This window comes from Doryrhamphus excisus, linkage group LG7 (assembly GCF_037039965.1).
Source record: "Doryrhamphus excisus strain RoL-2023G ecotype Guam linkage group LG7, RoL_Dexc_Guam_v1.1, whole genome shotgun sequence".
Lineage (NCBI taxonomy): Eukaryota > Metazoa > Chordata > Actinopteri > Syngnathiformes > Syngnathidae > Doryrhamphus > Doryrhamphus excisus.
The window spans coordinates 12,987,954-13,005,408 of record NC_136363.1 but is presented as its reverse complement, the minus strand read 5'-3'; the positions used below and the strand labels follow the sequence as shown (position 1 = coordinate 13,005,408).

Here is a 17,455-nt window from a genome sequence, read left to right as displayed (position 1 = left end):
GTTGTGTTACTAATAAAACACAAGTTGTTCAACCTAATTTGTCCTCAGTCGCATACAAGACGTCCTCACCGATGTCAGATAATGTTAACTACAAAACACACAACTCAGGGCAAAGTTCACTCATAATCTCATTTGTATGAGACTGCTTACAGGTGAAGGAGGGGGCAAATGTGTACACTGCCTTATTATTTGTTGAAAAAAGTATGTGCTGAGGGCGGGGGGTAGTTGGTAATGTTTTTTTTTTACTTTTTTTACTATAAACATACACTACCTAATTTAACATTCACCTTTGTCCACGAGTTTGTCCAGTATTCATGAGCAAAGTTTTGGTTATTTCTAGATCCTATTGTTAGAGAAAAAGCTAAAAACTGGCCATAGCCATATTAGACTATGTGAGGGGGGGCTTTACAGTGCCACACTACTCCACATCACTATCATCCTCTGAAGTCATGGAAAACATAATAAACTCCAAGAGGATATGCAGCATTATTTTTCCTGAGGGAATTACTGGGAAAACTAAACAACCGTGGGCGTAATTGTTTACAGAGTCCACAGCAGGGATGTCCAAACATTTTCCCCCAGAGGACTGCCTGTAGATATTTCACAAATATGACAAAACATAGAAAAGCTAAACCTATCAAAAACATGTTAAAAACTAAACATGTCATGGTTATTAATTGGCAATGGTATCTTTTCGCACATAATAACCAAATACATTCAAATTTTAATGGCTTGAGATTCTTTTCTGTTGAGGAATTCAAGTAAATAACTATAATTTGATATCTTAATGAAGAAATACTTTTAATGTGTAAATCTACATTTGAGATTTTTTGGATCATTGTATGGTGGTATATACAATGATTAAGCACGTGTAGGGCAACATATGCTACGCTAACTTTTTCTTGTGACCTTTTTCTTTATTGTGGTGCCAAGCATTAATTGTAATATTCTGACGTGAAAGTCTTTCATTTATATTGTGGGATTTTTTATGTGTGCTGTTAATGTCCCTCGGGTCGCACTTTGAACAACCATAACAGTGCTCACACGAAAATGTTAAAACTATGCTTAAGCAAGTACAAGAAAATTCTGTTCTAAAATTTAAAAATATCAAGTGATAGAAACCTAACAATTAAACATGTATAAAACTTTTTAAAGCACTTTGTATTGGATTTGAAAGGCACGACAAGGGTTTATTGTGAAATGCAACATTTTCCAACCGGATGTGCATGCTCTTGCTTTCCGCAACTTGACTCATCCAGGGGACGTACCCTGGTTGTTCAGCACAAGTTTTTTTCTGTAACATTTTCCTTTTAACAACTGCGGTGTATTGTCACATGGAGACAGCAGACCGACGTTCAAGCTAAACAATCCCTTCAAGGAATCGAACGGTAAGTTAAGAGCGATCGCTTAAGTGGTCGCCTTGATATATTTAAATATTTTTCGAACCCAACGCTGCAACTTCCTGTCTCTTTGAGGCGATGGCGGAGCTCTCAGTTTTGAAGATTAGCTTGTAAATATCTCCCATTTCGAGAATTCGCTCGATAACTTCCCCATCTTTCTTTCGGGTAAAGTTACACAAAGATCACGATGTGATTTAATAGACCAAATTAAAAAAAAGCGTAAAACCACTTCCAAGAAGCCAGCCAGAGCAGCAATAGTTGGACGGTTAAAGTTGGACGTTAGCTTACTGCTGCTAGGCAGCTAGCAGGCTAACAGTGGCTAGCCTGAACAAATGTCAACACGTTCTGATGATTAATTCCTCCCCAACTGTAAACATTGTCTCACACGGACGCTCCTTGTTCTATTACCAACGTGCACCACCTTTATACCGTCATACTAGCGAGGGATTTCAGCGTCGATTGAAGGAAGTGTAACGCCAGGGTCGTCGTCAAAACTCGCTATTTTTGGTGTCACGGTTCCGTTGTAAACTCGAGGCAAACATGATGACTAATAATCGGTTTTCCAAATCAAAATATTGAAATGTGCCATAGCTGTAAATGTCCATATTTTGGCATGTTTGGGTTCTTCTGCACACCCCGGGATGTCCTGATAGGCCATTTTTGTTCCTTTCGTTTTCTGTTTCCATCACATGGTCATCTAGAAATTGGAACTAATAAATGAGTCAAAAGTAAAAACCGGCTCGGTTGGTAATAGCGTGGGGCCAGACTGAAGCACAGTTTGCAATCCATAAAAGTAAACACTGCTTTGCATATCTAGTTTTGATTTTCGAGTGTGGCTAATGTTCCCAAATAGCCACAACAACAAACATTATTGTTTTTAAATTCCAACTATTGGATTTTGTGTTGTTCAATGGAAGCTCTCTACAATGTTTATTTTATGGTGCCGTCAGCTGTGTTTTCCAGTAAAGATAACACATCAATTGCAGAGCACAGTCCTTCCTTATTTACTTTTGGGACTTTTATTGGCTCTGTGCTAAATGAATCCTCCCTGGAGTCTTATCCAGCCCCTAAAGATCCATTTTCAAATGAGCTATATTGTTTGAACACCTGGACAAAAGCAATTTGATCTACTTTGGATGTTGATACAGTATGGTGATATTAGCTGCCATTCGATCGATAGTGTTTTCACACTCAAGATGTCACGAGAGATTCACGTAAGTTCATGTTTCGGATAAGAAGTCTCTTCCAATCGATGGCCGATCGATCGGAGCATCCGAACTGTGACGCTATGGTGTGAAAAGTAACAAGAAAAGCTGAGTCTAAACTCTGTTAAGCTTGTAATATTTTGACAGGGTCTTGAGCTCTAAATAGAGATCCATCTGACATCAGGCGGGCTTCACCTGATGAGCCGTCTAACAATAACTGACTTCCCCCAGTGTCAGTTTACAGTACAGGAAAGCCCTTTGCGGACAGTACAACAATCATAGCAACAATCAGCCATCAAGCGGTTATAAAAAGCAACGCTACCTCCTCTGGCGCGAGCCGGGCCCAGCGCGGTCATAGCCGCTGGGCGCATTGTCGCAATCAGGAAGTCTGTCCTTTTGACTGGAATGTCGCCGGACATCAGCGTACGTGATGAACATTTTGCAACACGGATTCCCAGCGTTGAGGGGCTACTTTGGAAAAAGTCTGGGAAGAAAAGCAGGCAAAATTGCAGGAAGCTTATGTCATCTCCACCAAGGTTTTGGGAGCCTGTGTGCGGACATGTTTCATAATCATCACGAGTCTGTGACTTAAGTGGCAACCTCTTGGAAAATTGTCATTTGATGGATGAATGTGGGCTGTGGCGCATGTGTTCCATGGGAAATTTCAGTATCCCGCACCAAAAATAAGCTCACTTCAAACAATCTATTATTGTTTCTCTGCGCTCACTGAGGCAACGTCACACTCTGATCCAAGAATATGCACTCATTTCACTTGATTACCCTTTTTATGTGGCTGCCCTGATCCTGCCTCTTGCGTGTTTCAGTGTTCACGAGCCGCTCTACAGTCAGTGGCGGAGTGACGGGTGGTATTTGGGTGACCGCACCTCTGTTTACTTAGGACGCTGTCATGAGGAAATATTCACAAAATAGCACATCTCATCGGAGAGGGTTCTAGTTTATGTACGGCTTATGGCGTGTAAATGGAAAATATGAAACAGCTTAGCGTATGTTTGGCTGGCGAGCGTTACATGTGTATATACAGTAGTTCCCTAGTTTGTCCTTTGCGGTGTGTCCTGACTGTTATACAGGTAAGGGCCAGAAAATTAGAATATTTTCATAAACTTGATTTATTTCAGTCATTGTGTTCAAAAGGTATAACTTTTACATTATATGTAATCATTGCACACAGACTGATACATTTCAAATGTTTATTTCTTTAATTTTGATGATTATAGGTGGCAACAAATGAAAATCCGAAATTCCGTGGGTCAGAAAATTAGAATATTGTGAAAGGGTTCAATTTTGAAGACACCTGGTGCCACCCACTAATCAGCTGATTAACTCAAAACACCTGCAAAGGGCTTTAAATGGTCTCTCAGTCCAGTTCTGAAGCTTACACAAACATGGGGAAGACTTCAGATTTGACAGCTGTCCAAAAGGCAACCATTGACACATTGCACAAGGAGGGCAAGATTCAAAAGGTTATTGCTGAAAAGGTTGGCTGTTCTCAAACCTCTGTGTCCAAACACATTAATGGAGAGGCAAAGGGAAGGAAAAACTGTGGTAGGAAAAAGTGTACAAGCAATAGGAATCACCGCGCCCTGGTGAAGATTGTGAAAAAAAACCCATTCAAAAATGTGGGGGAGATTCACAAGGACTGGACTGCTGCAGGAGTCAGTGCTTCAAGATCCACCACCAAGAGACGCATGAAAGACATGGGTTTCAACTGCCGCATACCTCGTGTCAAGCCTCTTTTGAACAAGAAACAATGCGAAAAGCGTCTCACCTGGGCTAAGGAAAAAAAGAGCTGGACTGCTGCTGAGTGGTCCAAAGTTATGTTTTCTGATGAAAGCAAATTTTGCATTTCCTTTGGAAATCGAGGTCCCAGAGTCTGGAGGAAGAGAGGAGAGGCACAGGATCCACGTTGCTTGAAGTCTAGTGTGAAGTTTCCACCATCAGTGATGGTTTGGGGTGCCATGTCATCTGCTGGTGTCGGTCCACTCTGTTTCCTGAGATCCAAGGTCAACGCAGCCGTCTACCAGCAAGTTTTAGAGCACTTCATGCTTCCTGCTGCTGACCTGCTTTATGGAGATGGGGATTTTACGTTCCAACAGGACTTGGCGCCTGCACACAGCGCCAAATCTACCAGTGCCTGGTTTAAGGACCATGATATTTCTGTTCTCAATTGGCCAGCCAACTCGCCTGACCTTAGCCCCATCGAAAATCTGTGGGGTATTGTTAAGAGGAAGATGCAGAATGCCAGACCCAAAAATGCAGAAGAGCTGAAGGCCACTATCAAAGCAACCTGGGCTCTCATAACACCTGAGCAGTGCCAGAAACTGATCGACTCCATGCCACGCCGCATTAATGCAGTCATTGAGGCAAAAGGAGCTCCAACCAAGTATTGAGTACTGTACATTCTCATATTTTTCATGTTCATACTTTTCAGTTGGCCAACATTTCTAAAAATCCTTTTTTTGTATTGGCCTTAGGTAACATTCTAATTTTCTGACCCACGGAATTTCGGATTTTCATTTGTTGCCACCTATAATCATCAAAATTAAAGAAATAAACATTTGAAATGCATCAGTCTGTGTGCAATGATTAAATATAATGTAAAAGTTATACCTTTTGAACACAATGACTGAAATAAATCAAGTTTATGAAAATATTCAAATTTTCTGGCCCTTACCTGTATATGCTAATTGTCACATTTTATCAACAGGCTCGTATATTGACCACCAAAACCCATCACGCATTAATCACATGTCGTGTGATTAATCCCAGCCGGTTTTATGGTAACATTGTGTTTTATTTGGAAAGAACATAAATAGACGGGCTCAAAATGATGAATGCAATTGTTCCACTCCGGTTTTCTAAAAGAAAACTAATAGAAAAGCTCCAAATAATCTGGAAAGTCAAAACCTGCGAAGACGTGTCATATCATTCATGCAACTGCGCCTGCATGCGACAATGCCATCGCTCCACACCAGTTATAGCTTATATGATAAACCTGATGTTTAAAATCATCTACATGGTCAAAACCAGCAGCACGCTCACTCAAAGGGGACAGGGCGCCCCCTCGGATCTACTGGCAGGGGAAACAGTGGTCTCACTGTGGCAGACATGACGAATCGTCAGCTGACGTAAAGGTTGGAAGCCATTTGTGTTGCCACAGCGGGCTTTCTCTGCCCCCGGGGGCGGTTTTCAGGAATTGGGACGCCAGCCCAGTTTGAGCGCTGATAAAACTTGGAATATAGTGCATGCACGTGGGAACGTACACACACACACACACACGCTGGCATGGAAAGTCCCGCTGGCTCTCTTTGTGCAGGCTTTTCCAGCTCGGTTACACCTTGGGATTGTAGTTGAGCTGCTGAACGATTGCCTGTTTGCTACACAATGGCTGTTTCCTTGACGATAGTGTCGCTCACAAATGGTAGCGCGTCATCCAGGTATTTAATGTATCTGTTGCTATCTTGCGGAGTGAAATGTTATCAGCCTGAGAACAGGTTTCAAGCGTCTCTTGTGTTGTTGCCTTTGCCACAGCTCGGATTTGTCAGGAATAAGAGCCAACCGCCTTTTCCCGTTTGGGTTATTTTTAGCGTTCGCATCCAACATCTGTCAGTCACTTAAGTAGTTTGGTAGAGTGTCTCAGAAGAATGAGGAAGTGCTTCAGGCCAATTGGGGCTGCTTTTGTAGAAGCGGAAAAGTGCCCTGAATGCACCCTGGATCCAGCGTAATTCAGCAGTAAACAAAACAGCCTGCTTGGGGACCGAAAAAGTCTTCAAAAATGTTCTTCTTTCCTCCTCAGGTTTTTTCCATCATTTCCCAGCCGTTATGTTTTTGTTTACATGAGTCCAGCCCAAACTTGCTGTTCACTTCCTTCTCCCCGCCGACGTGGTGATCTGTGGCCGTCCTACACACCAAGTCCTGCGTGATGAGCACCCTGCACCAGCAGCATCATGGGAGTCCAGGCTCGGAGCGAGACCTCAACTCGGCGGCCTCCTCAGTCAGCCTGCCCTCAGTCAGGAAGACCCCCAAAAAGCGCCGCCTGTCCCTCCAAGCGCTCTTTGGCAGGCGACGTCGGGCTGACCGTGAACCCAAGCGCAAGTCCAGAGCTGCGCCCGGCGGATCCGGACCAGACGGCTCAGTCAGCGTGGACAATGTCCCGTCGGAGACCTTGGCGGATAGAACGTCAGCCCACTCCGTCCCGGGGGCCGTGTCGGCATCCTCTGTGGCGGGGTCCACGTCGTCGGAGCTGCTGGAGTGCCCGCTGTGCCTGCTGCGCCGCGATCGCGACCGCTTCCCGGACATCATGACCTGCCACCACCGCTCCTGCGTGGACTGCCTGCGCCAGTACCTGCGCATCGAGATCTCCGAGTCTCGGGTCAACATCTGCTGCCCCGAGTGCTCGGAGCGCTTCAACCCCCACGACATCAGCATGATCCTAGGAGACCGCGCCCTCATGGAGAAGTACGAGGAGTTCATGCTGAGGCGGTGGCTGGTGGCCGAGCCCGACTGCCGATGGTGCCCCGCCCCTGACTGTGGGTAAGAAACTACATTTTCATGGATTCTTCAATGCTTTTCGCTTTTGGTTTTATTTCTACCGAGGCCTGAAGCAGAAGAGCCAATCAATCAAACTCCGCGACCACTCAACTCAGATAACTTTGGTCTTGTGGAGAGAGCGCTCTACCCCAAGACCCGGGCCTCTGAGGCGTCTGGGCTGATGAAGTATAAATAGCATGAGCCATTCCATTCTGTGCTGTGTGACTGAAGGGCCACAGACAGTTGAGGAGTAATAAACACGACAAGCTGTCCAGTACATGGTCTTCCTCTGGTCGGTCCCGCCTCTGGGAGACATGCGGCCGTCAGAGCGAGGACGAGTCTTGTTGACCAGTCCTTCAGCATCTTCCACATGGAGGTGTGGTTGAGGGTCAGGCGCGGGTTTTGTTTGTGTACATCTGGCAGAGGTTTGACAGTTTGCTATCAGTGTTGGATTTGGAGCTGAGCACCTTCCCCCGTAATGTGGAGTTGTGTCCCGTGTCATGGAGTAGGACATCTCGCTTAGTTCAGCCCTTTTGTTGCGACATCCCTGGCGAGCCTGTCTGTTGCAATAATGCCTCTTTTGACGGCTTTGCGTCAGCACTCGCCACAGTTGGGTGATCTTGCTTTTTGTTATCGCTGCTAGTCATCAACTGGAGTCGATTAGGAACACTGTTAGTTCAGCCTTCTGGTGGTCTCCATAAGAAGAACCCAGAGTGGCTGCAGTTTTTGGCTTCCAGTGTAGTTCCATTTTCTGTACACCATGACTGGCCTTCTCTTCTGCTGCCCTCTAATGTTGCCCTGAGCAACTGCATCCAGTAAACGCTCATATTTTCCTGTCCACAGATATGCCGTCATCGCGTTCGGCTGCGCCAGCTGCCCGAAAATCACGTGTGGCCGCGAAGGCTGCGGTACGGAGTTCTGCTACCACTGCAAGCAGCTGTGGCACCCCAACCAGACGTGTGACACGGCACGGCAGCAGCGGGCCCAGAACTTCCGCCTGCGCAGTTTCAGGTCCTCGTCCCTCAGCTACAGCCAAGAGAGTGGCGCTGCGGGTAACCACAAAAAACACCAGCAAATACACTGATTGCATGTCATGAAACGGCTCAAATGCGTCCAAAAGGTGACGACATCAAGCCGTGCCCCCGCTGTGCTGCCTGCATCATCAAGATGAATGACGGGAGCTGTAATCACATGACCTGCGCCGTCTGTGGCTGCGAGTTCTGCTGGCTCTGCATGAAGGAGATCTCTGACCTGCACTATCTGAGGTAAGCTGCTTTTCTGCACCCGCTGCTTATTTAGTTTGAAAAGGGCGTGCCAGTATTAAATATCCCCCCCCCCAGTCCGTCAGGCTGCACCTTCTGGGGGAAGAAGCCCTGGAGCAGAAAGAAGAAGATCCTGTGGCAGCTCGGCACTTTAGTGGGCGCGCCTGTGGGGATTGCACTCATCGCAGGAATCGCCTTCCCCGCGATGATCATCGGCATCCCAGTTTACGTGGGCAGGAAGGTGAGGCCGTACACTCGCCAGCCGCTACGTGTCAACTTCTGTCAGTCGTGACGCGCTTTCCCTTTCCACCAGATCCATAATCGATATGAGGGCAAAGACATCTCCAAGCACAAGAGGAACCTGGTCATCGCCGGCGGGGTGACACTGTCCGTCATCGTGTCTCCGGCAGTGGCCGCCGTCACTGTCGGTAAGGAACTTGCCTTTTACTCGCCTACCGGGAAACATGGCCGTATGCGGTGGAACCCGTTTTAGTTTGGCTTTCCATTGTGTTATGTCAACATGCATGAAAGCAACCATTGCTCGCACATTTACTTAAGTTTAATTAACCGTTTTGTTTGTTGACATGGTTTTTCCATTTTTGTGCATATTTCTTATTTTTGTAGTTCATAGCGCTGTCCCTCTTCTATAGCGGTTAATTGGTTCCAGACCTGACTGTGATAAATTAATTTTTGCAATGTATGATTCAATGTTAAGAAATTTAATATTTTTGCAGTCAGAGTGTAGTTAGTGTGAGTTTCAACATTAGAGCCCGTAGACATGAAATAACACCCCTATAATCAATTTTACACTCCCTATTATTGATTGTTTACAACACATTATGTGTGCCGAAAGAAACAAATAAATGCTATATTAATAATAATAATAATACATTTTATTTGTATAGCGCTTTACAAAATACTCAAAGATGCCTCTTTGTTGTTTATATATATATATATATTTATATTAGAACTCTTATGCTGCAGGGACTCGAGTCGGCCACTAGCTCGCGAGCTAACCAGCTAGCTTCCAATTTATTTCGAGTACCATTTCCACTCGGAATGGGAGAATAACTTTCTTCCTTCTATCATGTGGGACATGCCACACTGACATAATGAGTTGATGCAGTGTTAAGGTAATGTCATGTAAGCTAATGTTTTTATGTTTTGACTAATCGGATCAATCGGTCTACCAGGAAACATTACTCTTATCCAGCAGAGTTGGAGCGGTAGTTTCAACAATGAATGATGTATTTTGTCAGATGCTGTGGTGGAATCTATGTTAATACTGCCACGCTATTATTTTGAATCTTGCTTTGCACTGAACAGGAAGTCACTGTGTGCACATTGTAATGCTGTGTAACCAGGCATCGGTGTCCCTATCATGCTGGCGTACGTCTACGGAGTGGTGCCCATCTCCCTGTGCCGGAGCGGCGGCTGCGGCGTGTCAGCGGGCAACGGCAAAGGGGTGCGCATCGAGTTCGACGACGAGAACGACAACATGGGCGCCGGCGCCGCAGCCACAGGTAAGCGACAATGAAGGTCTGCTTCCTCGGTAAGTCTCTAAAACACCATCCCCGGCCAGATACCACCTCAGTGGCCGAGACCAGGCTCAACAACCCCAGCCTGGGCGACGGCGCCAGCGTCGGCGGCCTGACGGGCCTAAGCCTCAGCGTGAGCGGCAGCCACATGGAGCGCTGTGGCGTCAGTTCGGCCCAACGGGACAACATGAGCGACAACGCCAGCACGACGGCCCTCGCCGGCGCCAGCATCACCGGCAGCCTATCCGGTAGCTGCTACAACAGGTATTCATTCATTCAACGGTACCTTCTGTGATTTGTGGCGGAGGACCACGCCATTCGGCGGTTGGATGACCTGTGGCGTCTTTCCAGGATGGAAGTGCAGGCTGACGTCCAGAAGGAGCGCTGCAGTCTGAGCGGCGAGTCGGCCACCGTGAGCCTCGGGACCATCAGCGACAACGCCAGCACCAAAGCCATGGCTGGTTCCATCCTCAGTGCCTACATGCCTCTGGAAAGGTCAGCACTCTGGATTACCTTGGTGTCCATTGATGCCTTGGTAGAATGTGAGGGTCATGTGATATGTGACTGGTGAGGAGTCAAACCTGCAACTGTGTTCCGTACAGAGACAACAGTCTGGAAGTCCAAGCAGACGTGGAGTCCAAAGAGGGGAAGGTGAGACACTGCAGCGCCAGCAGCAGCCTGGACGAAGCCAGCTGCAGCAGCGGCACGGCGGGCCTCAAAGGGGCGACCGCCGGCCACGTCCGCCCACCATCGCCGTGGTCAAAGGAGCCCGCCGCGTCGGTGTGCAAGAAGAGCAAAGGGAAGCTGTGGAAGCGCGCCAGCGGCAAAGCGGAATCCAAAGTGAAGCACACGCGGGGAGACGCAGATGCTCAGCTGCTGGAGCGCCGCAGCACCAACTCCTCAGAGTTCGATTCGCCCTCGCTGAGTGGCAGCCTGCCGTCGGTGGCCGACTCGCACTGCAGCCATTTGTCGTCGGAGCTCAGCTACTCCGACCCGGAAACCCCGAGACCGGAGACCCGCGCCGCCACCTCGGCCGCATTGGCCGAGCCCGCCGTCGTCACGCCCATGCCCGAGGTGGAGCACGACCGCCTGGAGCACCTCCCGCCTCAAAGGAGCCACTCTGCCTTCAGCCACTGCCTCGTGTCCACGTCGCCGCCCGCCTCCCCCAAGGAAGGTGGGGCGGTTCTCTTCATCACCGAAGAGGGTGCATGCGATGCCGCCAACCCCCAGGGGGACCTCAGCGGAACCACTCATGACGCCACTACACTGCCTGTGAGCCCCACAAGGAGGCGCTGCATACAAACTGACATCTAAACTTACTCACCTATAACGTCTGTCTTAAGTGGGAGTCTGGTTACGTCCTATTGGCTGTTTCACAGGAAGGACAGGAAGGAGAATGTCGGCGTGGACTGGGGGTTATGGTTTACTGAGTCAGCAATGGGAGTCCATGTGGTCAGACTGGCGAGATGTTTCGCAGCGTGGAACTAGAGCATCAAGGTCTTTTACGGAGGTCGACTTGAATGTACGTGGGCAGGTTCATTTTGACATATTAGGGTTTTTTTTTTCATCTCCATCGCTGCGTCTGCCACCGTGCCGCCATTTTTAGGGACCATTCAGTAACACACTCTAGCTGTTGAGCACATTTGAAGCGAAACTCAAACAGACGGTGGTTATTTACCTTGTATTTTGCTCCTATTACTTGTTGGTGTCCTGCTTACTGTTATTTTCCATTTTGGGAAAGTTTTTTTTTTATGTTGCAGCCCTGTGTTGGGTCCAAAGCTTTGTTTTTTAATCAAACATCACAAGGCCTCCAAGATCTGTGGTGCAGCCTTTTATTTTCATTAAAAATGTTGCTTTTTTTTTAACAAGCCAGACAATATGGGTCAGCTAAAATTAATTTGCGGTTTGAACCTATGCAAAAAAAAAAACATTGAAGAAAGCACATGCGCTGCTTCTCAAGTTTTCCTTTTAATCGTCTTGGACTGACCAAAGTGAAATTTTGAAACAAGCAGTGTAGCAGCCACAAACAAACATGCAAAAGTGGCGTCTTTTTGTAGGTTTTATTCTCTTTAGTCCAAACTTCACTCCTTCTTTTACTGTTATACCCATTTAGCTTGAAATGTTATAATTGTTTGCCCCTCCTAAGTGCCTTTTGGGAAAATCACTTTGCAAGGTTTTCCTATTGTTGATGCTCCAAATGAAAGCTGTTAAGCCTCTGAATGCTACAAGAGGATTTTTTTTAATTTCAAGGTACCAAGCGTAGACTTGCATATACCATGGCCTTTTTTCATTTTCTAACTCACAAAAGACGTTATGAGGGATGTTTTTTTTTTTAAATTAGACTTGCTTATATCATCATTCTTAAAGACTGGTGCCAGGCTTTTTTTCCCCATTTTATAACTTGGTCATACAAAAAAAGCATATATTTACTAATTATTGGCTCTGTAACGTGCATCTAAATGCATATCTTTTAAATAATAAAGTTTTCAAATGAAGTCTGTGTGGTTGATGAAATGTGCACATAGCCGTCGATGTCGTCGGTCAAGCCACCATTAGGAGATGATCACTGCTGTGGCAGATGGCCGAGGGACGGGCTACTTTCTATGCAATCACTTTAGAGTCAGAATTTACGCTGCGTTTCCTCTAACATGCACCTTCTCCACAAGTTGGCCTACTGCATCATAAGTGGCCGAAATCTCAGTAAGGCACAATCAGACCACGTTTTTCTTGCATTTGACCTTGGAAGAAGGGATTCATTGGAACGTTCCACCGCAAAGCTACCATCTCCAAAATTCTCCTCAAGGATCCATCACACCTGAAGGGTCTGACATGGGTTTAAAAAAAAAAAAAGGATCAGGGTTGAAGACAAATTCCTTGGCAGAGTTCTTACCCTGGCTGTGTGGGCGCCGCCCTCCATGAGGCTCTGTCTCAGCAGGCCAGTCACCACCAGAAGCTCCTCCTCAGCCTCTCTGACATTGGGATCCAGCTGTAGGACCTCCTGGAGGTCACTGCTGGCCAATAGGTAGTCCTGGGTGATGAATGGAGATCATGTAAAAGCATGGAGTGTGGATGAGGTGTGGGAGGTTTACCTGGAGTCCCTTATGAGCCAGCGCTCGTCTGTAGAAGGCTTTTTTGTTGGTGGGCTCCAGGAGGAGAGCTGCGTCGCAGTCCTGTTTGGCCTCCTCGAAGCGACTCAGCTTCAGAAGACAAATGGCTCTTGATGATGAAATAGAGAGAACCTTTCAGGTTTTTTTGTTGTTATGTCCCATGTTCCATTTGAAGCTACTTTGGCATTTTTTGGCATACCTGTTTGTGTAGAGGGCGCATTCGTCTCCTCTGATGGCGATACATTCCGAGTATTTGTGCAGAGCGTCGTGGAAGTGACATCTCTTGACCAAGTCGTTGCCTTCCTGTTTGAGGAGACTGACTCGGGCCTCTTTTCGTCTGGCTGGAGGAAAAGAGGCCAATGGACGACAGCAATAATAATAATAACAACAATGATAATAAATGTCTGGTGCTCAGATGGGAGACGAGTCATGTGACAATCTGCAAGAAACTTGACCTGGATTGTTCCATTACGACAACACTATGCGGCTCTTTTCTCTTTGCATTATTGATAACACACACACATACACACTTACTTTACATCTGCTTAGCGTTTTACTCACTGACTGCCTTGTGTTGTATATTAACTGTGTATTAACTGCGTATTAACTGCGTATTAACGCATGAGTGTGATGTCAGCAACCTTCTTCCTGTGCCGCCCTGGCCGCTCGCGCCCGGGCCTGCTCCATGCTGACAGGCTTCTCTCGATGTTGCTGCTGCACGGACAGCGGCACCACGGGAATCTCGGGCAGCTTCTCCCTCCAACTTGGCCCGTCCTGCTCAATGAGCATCTGGGTGATCCTGGATGGGGCGCACACGAGACTTAAGTCGATTCACACCTTCACGCCGCCAAGTCCTGACCTGTGCACGCTGTCCTGGGCGGCCTGCACCCCGGCGTCTATCTGCAGCACGGTCTTATAATCCACGTAGGCCTTCCTGTAGCGCTCCAGTGACTCATAGGCCATGGCTCTGCGCAGCAGGGGCTTCAAGGAGTACGGCAGCAGATCCAAGGCCCTAAGAGGATCAGGGAGACACATTGGAGTGAATTGCTCACGTTGACTCGGGCGCTTCGCCCTTGGCTCCCACTCGTACTTGGTACAGTCCTGGATGCAGTCGGTGCTGTTGCCGTCCTTGAAGTAGCAGGCGGCTCTGTTGGAGTAGAGGATGCACAGGTCCTCTGGACTGCTGATGCCTGCAGGACGTGTAACCAATAGGGTTAGTATGCTATCATCTTGGTTAGCAAGAGAATAGAAGAATGTGTAAGGGACGCCAACCAGAAGGGTTAGCATGCTATCATCTTGGTTAGCAAGAGAATAAAAGAATGTGTAAGGGACGCCAACCAGAAGGGTTAGCATGCTATCATCTTGGTTAGCAAGAGAATAAAAGAATGTGTAAGGGACGCCAACCAGAAGGGTTAGCATGCTATCATCTTGGTTAGCAAGAGAATAAAAGAATGTGTAAGGGACGTCAACCAGAAGGGTTAGCATGCTATCATCTTGGTTAGCAAGAGAATAAAAGAATGTGTAAGGGACGTCAACCAGTAGGGTTAGGATGTTATCATCTTGGTTAGCAAGAGAATAAAAGAATGTGTAAGGGACGCCAACCAGTAGGGTTAGGATGTTATCATCTTGGCTAGCAAGAGAATAAAAGAATGTGTAAGGGACGCCAACCAGTAGGGTTAGCATGCTATCATCTTGGTTAGCAAGAGAATAGAATTTAATATAGAAATAAAATTTATTTTAAATGTGAAATAGCTCTGGGAAAGCGAGATAAGCCAATAGCATCCTGTCTGCTCATCCAATCACCAGTCAGAACTCAGCCGAGATGCATTCATGGTCTCACACAAAGTTGGATTTTTTTAAAACTCATTACAAAGACTGGAGCCACAACAAAGAGGCTGAAGGACCACATGTGGATCTGGAGCCACAGGTTGCTGACCCCTGCATTAGACGCTCAGTTGTTTAACAAGCTCACAGAAGATCAGAAGAAGATGTTTAACTAAAACCAGCAAAACATTTTTTTCAAACAAAACAATGAAGACAAAAATGGCGCCAAAAGACTAAAGTACAATCCTGACTTCATCAAATTCAGCTTTGTAAATGTGGAAAGAGCCACATCTGGTTTTAGCTTGTTAAACTGTGAGTGGATTTGATTTATTATTGAAAACAAATTAATTAGATCAATTTAAAAAATTAATTAGATCAATTAAATCTATACAGTGTTAATATTTAATGGGCTCTGCAATGAAAAAAATTGGGCCTCAATGTCAAAAAGTTTAAGAACCCCTGGTCTAATCACTCATTCATTCATTTTCTACCGCTTTTCCTCACAAGGGTCGCAGGGGTGCTGGAGCCTATCCCAGCTGTCTTGGACTGGTGGCCAGCCAATCACAGGGCACATATAGACAAACAACCATTCACACTCACATTCATACCTATGGACAATTTGGAGTGGCCAATTAACCTAGCATGTTTTTGGAATGTGGGAGGAAACCGGAGTACCCGGAGAAAACCCACGCATGCACGGAGAGAACATGAAAACTCCACACAGAGATGGCCGAGGGTGAAATTGAACACGGGTCTCCTAGATGTGAGGTCTGTGCGCTAACCACTAGACCGCTGTGCAGCCCCTGGTCTAATCAATGTAATGTAAATTCTCTTGTGACTATTATAGACAAATAGAGTCTTCACAAATAGTCTTTTTGTTTTTGTTTTTAGCATTGAAGACAATTTAGAGTGATCAATGAATCTATTGTTTGTGTGTTTGGGGTCTTCAATGAACCTCTCCTGTGTGATTAGAGACACCAGAGTAAGCTTTACTCAAATGTTTTTGTAAACATCGGTGAGTGAGTCATGGATCTAAAAGTGAAATAACAGTCTTTCAGAAATATAATGTACGTTTTGGTTAACACTGAAGACCATTTTAGTACTTAATCAACCTAAAACAGGAGGCGGGTGTTTTTTGGAAACATCAACGTGTATGACCCCCCATGTAGTTTGTTGAGGTTGCCGAACCAACTCCCACCTGCTTCAGCACAAGCTTCAATAGCCTGGCTGTACTTGTCCAAGGCTTCCCCAAACTGGCCGTGCTTGAAGAGGTGGTTGCCCTCGTTCTTGATCCGTGCCAGGTGGGGGGGTAGAGACCCAGCAGGGGCGTCCAGATAAGCGGTGTCCGCTGCGGGGCAGTCCGGTTCCTCTGCCCCCCGGGCGGGGAACCTCCCGGTCCCATTGGCCGCTCCCTTGCCCGGAGCCCCAGGCTCCTTCCCTGCCGTGCGTCCGCTCCCGGTCTGCGCCGCAGTCCGATCCGGTCTGGATCCCCCTCCCCCACCGCTGGGGGGTTTCTCCTGAGCGTTCCCCATGGCTACACTGGCTCCGCAGTGTGTTCCGGCACTTCCGCCCTACCGGCCGCCCTCTCCTGCTCTCAAAGCCGCAGCAGCTCCATCTGGATGGGGGTTTCTCTGAGGACACGCCCCCAGGATGGTACGTCATTGTGTGGGGGAGGGGGAGCAGCTATGCAGTGCTGCATGCAGCTCTGCCAAAGCCTTCAGATTAAGAGCACAGATCAGATTCCTTATTCTTCTGGTCATGCATAATCTTATGTATAAAATTCTACACCATTCTTTTATATATTAATTATTACTTTTTGTTATCGATTCAAGCTATTATAACATCAAATGGTTCAGCTTATTCGGGAATAATAGTCATAGAAATCAAAATCCACAACGAAATCACAACATTTAGCATCCCTGGTACATTCAGCTATCATGCTAAGAAGCATGCTAGCAGTTAGCATTACTAGCATCCTGACATTAGCATGGCAGCATTTTTGCCATCTCTAAGTATTAACAAATGCAGGCAGCTTAGTGCTACCATGCTAGGTGTTACAGGCTAACATTAGCTTTAGCTGTTTTCATACATAGAAACATAAAACACTTAGTCGCTAGCATGCCAACATGGCCGTTTTTTTTACATTTTCATTGGTGTGAACATACACAGAGATATTTGATGCTAATGTTAGCGTGTTAACATGAGCATAGTAGCATTTGAGCCATTTAGTAGAAAATCGTGAAAAGTTTGTGCTATCATGCTAGGTATTCATTATCATGCTACTATTAGCATGCTAGCAGTTGACATTACTAGCATCCTGACATTAGCATGGTAGCATTTTTGCCAGCACTTTGCTAATATTAACAAATGCAGGCAGCTTAGTGCTACCATGCTAGGTGTTACATGCTAAAATTTGTTTTAGCTGTTTTCATGCATAAAAACACTTAGTCGCTAGCATGCCAACATGGGCATTTTTTTACATTTTCATTAGTTTGAACAGACAGACAGATATTTGATGCTATGTTAGTGTGTTATCATGAGCATAGTAGCATTTCAGCCATTTAGTAGAAA

The 17,455-nt window shown here is 46.4% G+C and overlaps 2 protein-coding genes across 3 annotated transcripts; one reads left to right on the top strand and one right to left on the bottom strand.

Annotated features, from left to right (window-relative positions):
• Positions 1-1,237: 1,237 nt before the first annotated feature.
• rnf19a (ring finger protein 19A, RBR E3 ubiquitin protein ligase) lies at positions 1,238-12,448 on the top strand. The gene is made up of 10 exons (XM_058047333.2): positions 1,238-1,388; positions 6,420-7,156; positions 7,997-8,205; positions 8,274-8,418; positions 8,494-8,656; positions 8,729-8,843; positions 9,780-9,938; positions 9,998-10,217; positions 10,305-10,448; positions 10,556-12,448. Exons 2-10 carry the CDS (start codon positions 6,546-6,548, stop codon positions 11,265-11,267), a joined length of 2,478 nt encoding a protein of 825 aa, XP_057903316.2. The 5' UTR covers positions 1,238-1,388; positions 6,420-6,545; the 3' UTR covers positions 11,268-12,448.
• spag1a (sperm associated antigen 1a) lies at positions 11,770-16,535 on the bottom strand. Of its 2 annotated transcripts, XM_058047334.2 has the most exons (8): positions 16,083-16,535; positions 14,151-14,250; positions 13,920-14,072; positions 13,702-13,859; positions 13,260-13,401; positions 13,043-13,169; positions 12,844-12,981; positions 11,770-12,777 (listed from the first exon to the last, which is right to left on the bottom strand). In XM_058047334.2, the coding sequence occupies exons 1-8, from the start codon at positions 16,414-16,416 to the stop codon at positions 12,763-12,765; spliced, it is 1,167 nt and encodes a 388-aa protein (XP_057903317.2). In that variant the 5' UTR covers positions 16,417-16,535; the 3' UTR covers positions 11,770-12,762. The 2 variants fall into 2 exon arrangements, with proteins under 2 accessions (XP_057903317.2, XP_078648266.1); XM_078792140.1 differs by lacking the exon at positions 11,770-12,777 and having other exon boundaries at positions 12,844-12,961.
• Between the last annotated feature and the right edge of the window lie 920 nt (positions 16,536-17,455).

What these genes read in the sequence shown, in the direction of transcription:
- rnf19a (XM_058047333.2), top strand. Translation starts at nt 6,546, where the DNA reads ATGAGCACCCTGCACCAGCAGCATCATGGGAGTCCAGGCTCGGAGCGA. An exon ending in TGCCCCGCCCCTGACTGTGG is followed by an intron (nt 7,157 to 7,996) that starts GTAAGAAACTAC and finishes TCCTGTCCACAG; the next exon opens with ATATGCCGTCATCGCGTTCG. An exon ending in TCCGGTAGCTGCTACAACAG is followed by an intron (nt 10,218 to 10,304) that starts GTATTCATTCAT and finishes GCGTCTTTCCAG; the next exon opens with GATGGAAGTGCAGGCTGACG.
- spag1a (XM_058047334.2), bottom strand. Translation starts at nt 16,416, where the DNA reads ATGGGGAACGCTCAGGAGAAACCCCCCAGCGGTGGGGGAGGGGGATCC. An exon ending in TGAAGCTTGTGCTGAAGCAG is followed by an intron (nt 14,251 to 16,082) that starts GTGGGAGTTGGT and finishes CACGTCCTGCAG; the next exon opens with GCATCAGCAGTCCAGAGGAC. An exon ending in TGCGCCCTCTACACAAACAG is followed by an intron (nt 13,170 to 13,259) that starts GTATGCCAAAAA and finishes TTCATCATCAAG; the next exon opens with AGCCATTTGTCTTCTGAAGC.